A 12,121-nucleotide genomic window follows, 5' to 3' on the forward strand; every position below is an offset into this window, starting at 1 on the left:
GTGATTCAACCACTCCCCTGGGCAGCCTGTTCCAATGCTTGACAACCCTTTTGGTGGAAAAAAAAATTCCTAATATCCAATCTAAACTTCCCCTGGAGCAATTTGAGGCTGTTTCCTAAAAGGAGAGTATAGGTTTTATTCTTGAGGTCAGACCTGCCATTTGGAGGGATTTACACTTTCTGGAGGACTAGGCCAACAAGAACCTAATGAAATTCAGTGAGGACAAAGAGAGTCCTTACCTTAGATGGACTAACCCCCTGCATACCCCAGGGCATGACTGGCATGGTAGCAGCCCTGCCAAAAAGGACACGAGAGGCATGGGGCAGCCAAACAGGAGTCGGTGGTAAACCCTGGCAGCAGTGCAAGTGCATCAGACTTATCAACAGAAGCACAGATGGCAGATCAAGGGAACTGATTATTCCCTTTTACTCAGCACTCATTAGACCCCATCTGGCATAGTGGGTCTAGTCTTCAGTCTCCCAGTACCTGAAAGCTGTTGATAAACTCAAATGACTCCACTGGAGTGGCAACAGGGTGGCCAGAGGGTGAAGCATGAGACTTGTGAGTTGAGGCTGAGGCATTGGGCTTTGTTCAGCCTATGGAAGAGAACAGCAACCTTCCAGTTCCTAAGAGGAGGTTACTGAGAAGACAGGGAAGGGCTTTCTGCCAAAGAATGAGATGAAGGTTATGAATGAGCAAGGGAGGCTCTGGCTAGACAGAAGGGGGAAAAAGAAAATGACACGATGGGGATAATTAGGTAGGGGAATAAATTAGCCAGAGAGGTTGTGCAGTCTCTACAATAGAGGATTTTAAGACTTGACTGGACAAAGCCATAAGAAACCTGGGACCTCCCAAAGTCCCTTCCACTCAGAGTTGTTTTATGATAACCCTCAGGATGGATCTTCTCCATCTTCTCTGTAGAATCTCCTCCATGTGCTACAGTTTATGCCAGTCAGTGTATTTAAAGTCAGCGCATATGCTGCTGTTCACCCCACAAACAAGGAAAATGACATGAAAGGTTGCTCCTCTAGTTTGAACTGAACAAGATGTAAGACAGTTTGAGCAAGAACATCACTAGACGGGTTGCAACAACATTTTTCTTTATTGTTCTAATACCATTGAATAGATCAAGAGATCTGAAATGATGTAAAGCAGTATACATACTGAATAAATAATATGCACAGGAGAGTCATGACTACATTATAACACTGGCTAGTATTCAGAATACTTCCCAATAAATCCAGTGACATTGGATGAAGTCCATAAAAATGCTATCCTGTCTTCCCTTGTATGAAATTGTTCAAGTATAAAAAAAATCCAATACAGTGTAAAATATTAAATTCCATTTCGGTCAAGAATAAAAATTGCAAGTATTGTAGTTTCACAGGACAATGTAAAGCAGCATTTTCTAGCAAAGGGAAAAAATAGTCAGTCTACATACAGATGAGTGAGAAAACGGCACTAATGGATCTGAGAGGGTCTCCACGGAAAAGAAACAAAGTAGTAGAGGGGGGAAAAAAGAAGGAATTAGCACTATTTTATGTAAAAACCTAAAAAAAGTGTTAATTTCAGAGTACCCTCATACAGTGCACGTACTGAATTTAAATAAATCCAAGTCAACATCCTTAGTTAATTAGGTTAATATTTAATATGCTACATCTAAGCCTACTAAATAATTTATGCCATGAGATGAATACATAATTTTACAGTGTCACATCTAAAGTCGCTTTCTTTAGAGCGCAGCATAGTAAAACTTTCAAAATAAATATTTCTTTCTTTTAAATAGCATAACAATTAAGGCACAGTATAAATCACATACCATTAACCCTTCAAGAACTGCAGTCTCGGTAACAAAAGTCGCCCTGTGTACTCTATGTCTGCTAATAAATATTTTAAATAGAATCCTGAAATAGGTATTAAAATGGTACAAATGGTTTCAGAAAAGAAAGTTCCCGTAAAAACAGTTCTTAAAGGTTTTAATTAATTAAGCTTCTTCCTGCCCTTATTCACAAGTTACCAATAGATGCAATAAATAGAAAGAGAAGGCTGTTGTAGTAAAGGGCTGATCCTTTTTTAGAATCAGAATAGCTGACACCAGCAGTTAAAGTTTCCCAAAAGTGAAACAGGATGGGGCGAGGGATTAGGATGTGACAAGCTCATCACATGAGCACGAGTGATGTATTCTGTCCAGAACTGTCTGTGTTATTGATTGTCTCTACAGCTGTTGCACCTCTTACTTCCACATCACTTGCTCCATAGTTCCACTCATCCAGAGGACAGAGAAGAAAATAACTTTGGTGCCTGTCGGCCATCTTACTAGCTGGCCATCTTCCTTGGGTTGTTCGATGCCCGTTAGCGAGACAGTGAGAAGGTACCGTCTCACGAAGACAACTTCTGAAAGCTAGAAAGGACAATCAGTGCTTGAAGCTTGTTTTCCTCTTAAGATGGATAAAGATTACATATTGCTGACTCGCTGGGTTTTATTTTTCCCTGGTTCAAACTTTTCAAATACCATTTGCTCACTTATAAAAGGCAGTTTTGCTTCCCTGATACTGTAAAAAGTACACCTTTGCTTTTCTATTTGGTTCTCTTTTGTCTGTAAAAGATGAAGTCCCATTGCTACTCCTGCCACTCCTTCGTGACAGTACAGTATTGGTTTTTTACCCATTTTCTTCCGCTTGATACTTGAAACTAGACATGCCACACTACCCCTCCCCTCTAACGCCACGATTTGGATGCATACTGTATGAAGACAGTGGAATTACCAACAAAATCTTTAGTTCTGCAATAGCATTCGCTTTCCTTAAAGCTCCTTAGTTAACATCAATAGTCTCTGATTAACTACTTAAACTGGAAGGCTTAAAAGAGGAAGAGAAAAGAGCGAGCTTCCTTCGGGAGTCCATCTGCTATTGCATGCGGTCCGTCTGCAGCTGTTGGGGCTGGTACTGGCCAAAAGCCGCAGCGGCGGCCGCGGCGGCCGTGCCGGGGGCGGCGGCGGCGATGGGCTGCTGCACGGCGTAGCCGTAGCCCCCCGCTGCCACGTAGCCGGCGGCGGCGGCCGGGGAGGCGGCGTACGGGTACTGCTCGTAGGCGGCGGCGGCGGCAGCGGCGGCGGCCGCCGAGTACTGAGCGTACGCCGCGCCCGTGTAATCAATGTAGGGCGTAGTGGAAGCAGCGGCTGCCGCGGGCTGAACGTGGGGAATTACCACTCCGGGCTGCACGAAAGCCTGGGGATAGACATAGTGAGCGGGGATCCTGTTGAAAGATGGGAGAGGGAGTTAGAGTTGGTAGGCGAGTCAGAGCCTAAGCGGCACATCCATACTCCGAACTAAACCAAACTCAATTTAGTTGTTGTTATGTGCATAGGGTTGCCACAATAACGACACTCCATGGACCAATTACGGGTTCACTGGCCCAAAGAGATGCGTCGCTCTAGAGCGCAGCATTACAGCCCAGTTAAACGGGAGCGGTTAACATTGCTTGAGGAGACGGTGATGAACGCTATTAAATCTTCAGAAGGACCAGGATTACTGATGTCGGTTTAAAGACAACTCGAAAGGATTAAGCTTGATTGTTCCATCCGGAAAAATGCAGTATTTGTTTTTCAAATCACCTGCAAGTCATTTTTCTTACCCCGCTTCTCACTTCACTACTCGACTCTTAGTAAAATGATTTCCTGCAATACTTGTATTATTAGTAACTGAGCGGTTTGACAGCATCACCATAATGAGTTTGACAATAGCCAATAAGGCAACAAACCAGTTGAACCCTGACTTTATGTAAAGTCTTCTCGGGGAAGGGAGGGGGAAAAAAAAGAGTGTATTGTGGCAACCCTACTTAAGTTGCTATGCAGACTCAGCACACATTAATTTCTCTGCAACCTCAGTCACCCTTATTAAAAATAAGAAAAAAAAAAACAACCAACACAGGCGACAAAGGAGTTTAAATAAAGTTCACAAGTGTGGTAAACACAGCAAGAATCACACTTTCCAAACGAACGATAGTGCAGCTCACTCCGTCACAAGAGGCCATTGAAGGGAAGCTACATAGATGCTATTAAAAATCCATCACAGTGACTCCTAAGTACATGTGCATCACACTTTTATAAAAGTTCATAAGGACACAAGAGTCAAACCTGTTTGATTATCAGGCCACTGATGTCCTGTTTTGTGTCAGCTTGTTTATTTCTATGCAAGACATACAGCATAGAGTTTTTTGGGAGATGGGCATAGGATTAAGTCTAAATAGATCTGGTGCTTAACAATAAACCCCCCTTCCCCCCCAGATTTAAAGCTTAAAAATAACCATTCCAAACAGATCAGTACACACATTTCCCCATCATCTCCAAGTCACAAAACTTGCTTCCTTGGCTTGTTTACTTAGCCCTTCAGTGTTGAAAAGTATTGTCATCTCAGCACACAGTGTACATACAAGTTCATCTCATAGTTGTATTTGACCATACAATACGATTTGAAGAAATAACATACTCCATGTCATTCTCATTTTACATTCATAACCCTGTCTTGCATCTGGATCTCCACAGAGAAGTCCTTCATCTATGCAACTCCTTTCCAGTCAGTGAATCTTTACAAATCCATGAAAAACTGCTTGTGCAGGTTTACTGTCATTTCGTACTGAACTTTCCCGACAGCCCTAACGACTGCACCAAGCTCTTTGCGTATTGTAAGCACAGATGCAAATTGCAACGGTAAAAACCGTCCTCTTTTCTTCAAATTCAAGCTTTAATGGAAAGGGGCTTGTTTCTAAATTAACTTCAAAGATTTACTGGTCAACAAGGAAACATTCCAATCAGAAGGGACAGTGTCAACTAGATTCATAGCAGAATATCAAGCCACAGCCAGGCTTGAGAACAGCCTAATTTTCTTTGGAACAAAAGAAAGAGCTCAGTTGATTCAACAGGAGTATTAGCAGAGATAAATGTTCAGTTGCCGTGTTTAAGACGTGAACACCACAATCATAAAAACCCAACATGGCAATGAAATTCATTTCCTACTGTGTGAAGGGAGAAACGAAGAAAAAAAGAAGAGTGACAAACAGGGATTGGGAGGGGAAAGAAAAGAAAACCGTAAAATGGGTTTTTAACACTCACCTAGGTTAAGAAGTGTTAAGCCAGAAGTGCATGTGGAGCATACTTAAGCTGGCTCTGTGCATTTACATATAATTACCTGAGCTCTCCATACAAAGTGGATGAGCATAAACATATTGGTCACCAATCAAGTACAATCCTATTAAATATAACATCACGCTTTTGAAGTGTTAAAAGGTATAAAAGCAAATGTGAAGTCACCAAGAGCCTCCTCTGCATCATTAGAAGTCCATTTAACCCCACAAAGGAACCTTTACATACAGCATTTATGAAAGAGAGTTTTTCTAACAGAAGAGGCAGGAAGCCAGCTTATGTAGCTGCTCGTGTTGCCTGATGTTCCTAAGAGTCTCTGAAGGCATTAGGACACTCAGCCATATCCTTGAGCAAGACAGAAGGATACATGTGCTCCCACTTAAAACTCTTGTGACTTGTTTTATTTAAGCCGAGAAACTAACAGGTGGTGAAGTTATGAAACATTATCTGTTTGCCACATCTTACCCTACAATAAACATAAACCCCGTGCAGGCTCCTCACCACCATGCCATTTCACACATGGTGATTGACAGCATAAGCTGCAGTGGGGCTATTTTTGATCATCTGTCATGCTACAACTGTTTTGAGTCGAGTAAAATGGCTTTATATGGCCAAAGTAAATTTCTACCTACTGCAGAGGCCAGCACGTGTAGATCGCGGCCATTCAGAACCCGACTGCTTTTAATGCTCTGCCAGGTCAAAAGCTGAAGAAGCAATTCCCAGCTATGCTGGATATCCTTAGCATCCTCAATTTTAAATAAAAGCTGCTGCTTTACTTTTGAGAGTAAGAGTGTGAGAATTAGGCATGGCTTAAGTTTTCTTTCCTGGCAGTAGTTTTTCTTTTGGAACATATATTTACTGGTTTACGCTTTTGCAATACAGGATAAGGGAAGCCACATTTAACTTCAGCTTTGGGATATTCAGAATTGAATGATATACGCTCCTGTCATGGGCCTTAAGACCTTCATTGTTGCTAGGACAGAAGATTTGTGTTTAACTAAGACCTCAAAAATCATCCCATAAACAATAGTAAAACGAAAGCTAATTGTTTCAGAGTTAGGGACAGGCTTGATAGAGTAATGCAGAAAGCTGTGGCATGCACAGATTCAGCAGTGGTCTCGTTGTTGGCTCTCAACATTAAATTCTCATGGAAGTAGATATTTAACTTTGAACAAAATGTTCAGTTTGGCCCTTGCAAGGCATCATCTGGTCTTGTAAGCACAATTAAAGAGTCGGTTTTCACCAACACACAGCTTTCCTTATGGCAGAAATAGGTAATAAACCTCAAGACGTACACTACCCTCAATATGCTTCCTTTTCTATTTGTGCCTGATACAATTAAAAGGACATTTAGCATTCTGTAGGTTAACTACTGACTGTTGCAGCTTCATTCCCTCTTCTCAGGTTATCCAGAGTCTACTGTTATGCAGGTCTTTTGATCGTGAACTCAAGAGAGGAATTTTCCTTCTCTCTTAAGAAAGGCAGAGCTGCCTAACTCTTGGAAGATGATACCAAGGAGGTAGTAACAGTTAACCATCTGATGATGAACTTAATAATGATGGATTTCACTCTGCTCTTAATAAAAACAGTGGGTAAACATTCTCATTTTGATCGAGGTACAAGTTTTAGGCAGAAAGTAAAGGGCTCTCCAACAGAGCAAGCTGCATCCTACACCAACGCCTCTGTATAACCCCCTGTTTTCCCACCAATATTAAAATTACATTAGCAAAATGAGAAAAGCTATTTTAGGAAGCAAAGTCATCTTCCCCCTCCATAAATACCTATAGAATTGAGAAATAGTATTTAAAGAAGCAATCTTGAATACAGAGCTGTACAGATAACCAGTCCTGTGATCAAACATCTCTCTGCGAAACACACCAGTGGTGAGACAGATGCCGAACGTGAAGAGCAGGGAGAAATGGTATTTGGTGGATGAACTGATCTGTGCAGCACTGAATAAAGAAAACCACCCAGCATTTTAAATGCTTCATGCATTGAAGCTGATCTAGTTTCTGGCTCCCTCCATCACAATAATGTACTTAATTCAGAACATTGTACCTCTGCATCTTCTCAGTAGAAGCAATGTAACATAATCCAATTGTTTTTTAGTTTGATAGGTGAGGAAGGGTATCAAACCACTGCTGACCATATCGGAATAGGGCAGCACCTCAGTGCTTTGCACTCTGGTAGGAAAAAAAAACCCCACAACCACAAACATTGGGAGCTTTGTGTATGGATTAATAAAGCATTGGTAATGAATCACCTCTACAACCCATTTTATATGGCATATTAGTCAAATGCACTTTTCAAAACTGCACAGGAGAAAGAAAGGCTTTGAGGTGACCACATATTTCAGTGTCATCCACGTAACATCCTCTAAGAGCAGACTCTTCAGTGAGGCTAGATTCAAGTAAGCAGAACTGCAGTCTTTAGAAAGGTACAGCTCAGTGGGAAATTGGAGGAGGAAGCAGGATTAGTAATCTCCTTTGTTTGCACATAGTAAAACAATGGCCAAAGCCAGGGATTAAAATGATCCATTTCAGATATACATGATATATATTTCATATACACATGACCCTGTGACCAACATTCCTTTTCTTCAGGCATATGTATATTGAAAGAAAACCTTACTCAGCCTGCTGCAAGAGTTTCCCTCACCTAAACACCATTTCCATGATCCATTGTTGGCTCTGGGTAAGGAAAGCAAGAGCTCTATATTTGCACACTCCTTTAAGCAAGGGATTGCCACAGGTTCTCCTTTTCTTTGTGCTCAGCAAATGCTCAGCCTCTCCACGGCTGATCCCTGTGCAATCCACTGGTTCCCCTTTGCAACAAGGGCTTTAACCGCACCGGAGACAACACGCTCTGCCTCCTGCCTACCTTAGCAGGCATCACACTGATCCCTGCCTATACACTGTCATTTCCTCACACTTTAAAGAAGTCAAACAAACTAGGGCAGAGGATAATTGTAAGAAGGAGGGGAAAAAAGGGCAAGAAGTTCCCCGCAACATGCCCACGTGTCTCAGAAGAATCAGCATTCTCTTTGAAAAGCACATCGAGTTTCTAGGAACACTTTTTCCTGCAGTTTGGAGGACAGGAACTGTTCCCCACCATATTTCTTTTACAACTCAAACTACTGAGGAGGTATTGTTGCTTAATAATAGCGAGGTACAAGATTCTAATGCTCTTCTAGTCGAATCAACCAAATCCATTTGTGACGTGTTTCCCCTGCTTTATTGTTAGCAAAATGCATTATTTTGCAATGAGTTTCTCAGTCAGTGTGCATTAGTGAAGTGACACTGTATGGAAAGTTTAAAGCAGGCTTCACCTCCTAGTTATATGCCTGTAAGAAGCAAGAGTTAGATCTATTTAGGAATAGTATACTCAAGTAAAGGAGAAATGTGCTGTGTATTAAAGACAGATTGGGGCAGGGGAGGGGGAAAAGTCTCAAATTAGAAAGCCCAAATGGTTAATAAGGAGCTCCACACCCCTCCCAAGAACAACTCTCCCCCAAAATTACGAACATGCAAGCAATACGTTGATTTACTTAAAGAAAAAATATTCAAGAAGTCACACAATTTAGCACTCACTACAAAATACGGTTAAAAAAAAAGTCACAGGCTACAGCTTGAAAGCAAGGAAAACAACAACCAAAAAAAGGCCCTTTGCTCCCCATGGCAAAGTCACTCCTCAACAACAACACCAAAATTAAAGAGAGACACCACCCCACCCCCAAAAAAAAAACTTTCACTGCAGCTCTTTCAATTAAAGAAAAGCACACAGTTTAGCTCTCAACACCACTTCATTACTGTAATAAATCAATAAATGAAAAAGCACACGGAGGTCTATTGACTATATGGTAAAAAAAAAACATACATGCATCGTTAATCACCATTTTAGCTTGTTTGTGTTTGAGTCTACTGGTTACAGAGTTTAATTCCAAACAGAACTATTCCACCTCTTATCATCATATCCTTCTGATCAGTTATCTTAACTGTAAACGATCCCTGTCAGATTAGAAAGAGATAAATAACATTGAGTCAAGCTGGAAATAAATAAATAAATAAAGGAGAGAGAAATGGGGCACAGCAATCTTGCATCAAGTCATACCTCCTTGTTTTGTCATAGGCACATACGGGACTGGGCTGCTTAGGTGGAAGGGGCACGTCCCACACAACTTGACTCAGCTGCGGCATTCGGGACACGACCGACAAGGTGAGCGCGTTTACGGGTATGCATTTAAAAGTCTGACAACTTCAGCATTGCTGTTGAGTTTATGAGGCTGCTACTGCAACAGGCCTTCAAGGATCATACTTTTCTTCCCTTTTTTTTTTTTTTTAAACAAAAAGGTTTTTCCTCCCCTGTTTGAGGTCCCATTGAACACTTACCCAAAAGGCCTCTGTATGAGAGCCGGATGAAGCTGCTGCACGCCAAAGGCGAAACCTACCAACAGAAACACATCACATTCTCTGTATGGGTGTTCTTTTGGCCACTTACTGACACTACACATACACACCCACAACCCTCAGCACGCACAGTAACAGCCTTCACTAACAACCTCCAGTGCCCATGTGTGAAGGGCTGTAGAACCAAGAGTTCCAAAGCAAAACGTATCAATTCATACAAACACCCAGAGACAGGCGTATGTGCGTGTAGAACTGAGTAAAGCCCACGCCTTCCCAGGCACGTTTGGAGGAATGACTTTTTCTAAATAACAAGCACAAGGTTTCCATTCACATTTTATTTCATGCTCCATCCTGGTCCCTAACTTCAGCCTCGGTACTTTCTATTCAGCGGTGTCTTTGTGTGCTTTCTACAGACTTAAATTTGAGCCATCTCTACTCATGAGGGTCTAATCCTAATGTCCTTTCTGTTCTTCAAGTGTCCTTCTTTCCTTCCTTGGCGCTTAGCGACTCGCACAAGTGCTCCTCAGGCTACACAGGAACTTGAGCAGAGCACAAACTGTGCTCCTGTTGCTGGAAAGGGGCACTTTGGGAAGTGGCTAGTGCCTACAGCAGGTTGGCTCTGATGTGGTCTGACGAAGAGCCATTTCATTTTAAAGTCTGCTGAAGAGCTCCCATCCGTTTGAGGAGTTTGCATTAAGACATTGTTTGTATTAATAAGACCACAGACATTGGAAGCAATTCATTCCTAGGCCAATCTTTCCCTGCAATGATACTGTAAATGGTCAGCGCCGCCACATTCCCAGCAGTGGGAATAACCACTGAAGGACACTGAGCTGGGGAAGTCTTCCCGGGGAACTGCTGATATTTTATCTCTGATTGCTTTTGGTTTTTAAACAAAGCACGTGTACAAGATAGCCAGAAAGTTACTATGCTAAAAACCAAACCCAAGGCACCCCAGGACAGCGGGCGTACTTCAGCAAAGCGCAGGGACAGCACGACCGTTTGGAAAGTTTTAGTCTCTTGAGAAACCTGAGGTGCAGAGAGAAAAGCCGTTCAGGGCTGCTTCCTCACCTGGCTGCATTATCCGCGGCTTGGCACCCAGGTACGCCAGGTTCACGTTGGCTTTCCTGCCATCGATGATGGGGTTGGGGTCCTTACAAGCCCTTTCAGCCGCAGCTCTGTCAGCCATCGTGACCTTAACGGGCGATGCCGCGCGTTAGCTCCATTGCCGTGGGGACGGAAAAGCCTCTCGCCCACGGCCGCCCCCCAGCTGACTCCCTTTCCCGGCTGCCGGGGCGGCGAGAAGCCGCGGCCCCGACCCCCGCCGAGGCGCGGGGAGCCCCGGGGCGCCGGCAGCCGCGGCCGGGGCAGGGCGGAGGGCGCGGGCCGGGCTCCGCCGCCGGCAGATAACCCCCGCCGCCGCCGTATCAGGCAGCAACAGGCGCTGCGAGAAATGAGGCAATTCCCCTCTCAAGCTCCTTTTTCAGCAATTCCCCCGCACTGCCCCCCCCCACCCGCCTCCGCCTCGCTCCAAACTCCCCAGCAAAAAGACAGGAAAAAAAGAAAGAAAGAGAAAAGCAAAAAGGCAAACGCCCGACCCTCCGCTCCCGTGCCCCTGAACGCGGGGCTCCTCACCGCGGCCCCCGCACACGCGTCTCCGGGATGCCCACGCAGCAGCCCCCCGCGCCCTGCCCCGCGCCGCGCCACTTACAAAGCCGTATCCCCGGGACTTGCCCGTCTGCCGGTCCGTGATGACCACCGCCTCCTCGATGTCCCCGAAGACCTCGAAGTACTTGCGCAGGCTGGAGTCGGTGGTGTGGTAGGGCAGCCCCCCGACGAAGATCTTGGTGTAAGTGGTGTCCTTCTGCGTCGTGTGCATCTTCCGCCCGGCCCTGCGCGCCGCGCCGCGCTCTGCACCCACGCGTGGCCGCCGGGGCGTGCGGGTCCTGGGCGGCGAGACTCGCTTCCACAGTCAGACCCTCTCGCTTTTGTTGTTTTTCCTCTCCTTTTTCTTTTTCTCTCTCCTAGATTTCTGTTGTTGTGCTCCTCTCTGCCCCCCCCTCCCCCCCCACCTTTTCCCCCCGCCACCCAGTTACGGTGCGATTCCCTTTTGCCTTTGCGAACCCCGCTTCCTCCTCCTTCAGGAGCGGAGCCCCGCAGCCTCCGGAGGTTCTGAGGTAGGTACCGGCAAAATGAGGAGGGGAGGCCGGGCAGCAGCCAGCCTGGCGGCCGTAGCGCTGGAAACGAGCAGAAGCAGCCGATTGAACCGGAGCGCAGGGCCTGGGCTCTAACAGAGTGGCCTCCCCCCCTAAAAGCCACCGGGTCGGGCACTCTCGGTTCCTCCTCCTCCTCCTCCTCGCAGGGGCGGGGACGGCGGCGGGGCGGACCCCGCGCTCGGCCGCGGCCCAGCCGGGGCTGCCGCACAGCTGCTGCCAACAGCTGGATGCCCTCTCCGCCCCGGGAGCCGGCCCTTGGAGCCGCCAGGCAGAGAGGCTGCTTCCCAAGTGCCCGGCGGGCAAGCTCGGTCCCTTCCAAGGCGGCTTTGCCCTGGGCTTGTGCAAATAGGTAGTGCCTG

The 12,121-nt window shown here is 45.3% G+C and overlaps 2 protein-coding genes and 1 long non-coding RNA gene across 10 annotated transcripts in view; 2 read left to right on the forward strand and 1 right to left on the reverse strand.

Annotated features, from left to right (window-relative positions):
• The window catches only part of LOC133625275 (uncharacterized), a 101,013-nt gene extending 91,702 nt beyond the window's left edge, over positions 1-9,311 (forward strand). The window contains exon 4 of the long non-coding RNA XR_009818585.1: positions 9,269-9,311. This is a non-coding gene — a long non-coding RNA (uncharacterized LOC133625275). The remainder of the gene's footprint in view (positions 1-9,268) is intronic.
• Positions 1,084-11,590, reverse strand: RBM24 (RNA binding motif protein 24). The gene is made up of 4 exons (XM_061994571.1): positions 11,258-11,590; positions 10,618-10,741; positions 9,529-9,583; positions 1,084-3,255 (listed from the first exon to the last, which is right to left on the reverse strand). The coding sequence occupies exons 1-4, from the start codon at positions 11,423-11,425 to the stop codon at positions 2,907-2,909; spliced, it is 696 nt and encodes a 231-aa protein (XP_061850555.1). The 5' UTR covers positions 11,426-11,590; the 3' UTR covers positions 1,084-2,906.
• Positions 9,315-12,121, forward strand: part of ATXN1 (ataxin 1) — a 351,766-nt gene continuing 348,959 nt past the window's right edge. For all 8 annotated transcript variants that reach the window (XM_061994524.1, XM_061994533.1, XM_061994525.1 and 5 more), the window contains exon 1: positions 9,315-9,355. The gene's annotated coding sequence lies outside the window, so the exon portion shown is untranslated. The remainder of the gene's footprint in view (positions 9,356-12,121) is intronic.

This window comes from Colius striatus, chromosome 4 (genome assembly GCF_028858725.1).
Source record: "Colius striatus isolate bColStr4 chromosome 4, bColStr4.1.hap1, whole genome shotgun sequence".
Classification (NCBI taxonomy): Eukaryota; Metazoa; Chordata; class Aves; order Coliiformes; family Coliidae; genus Colius; species Colius striatus.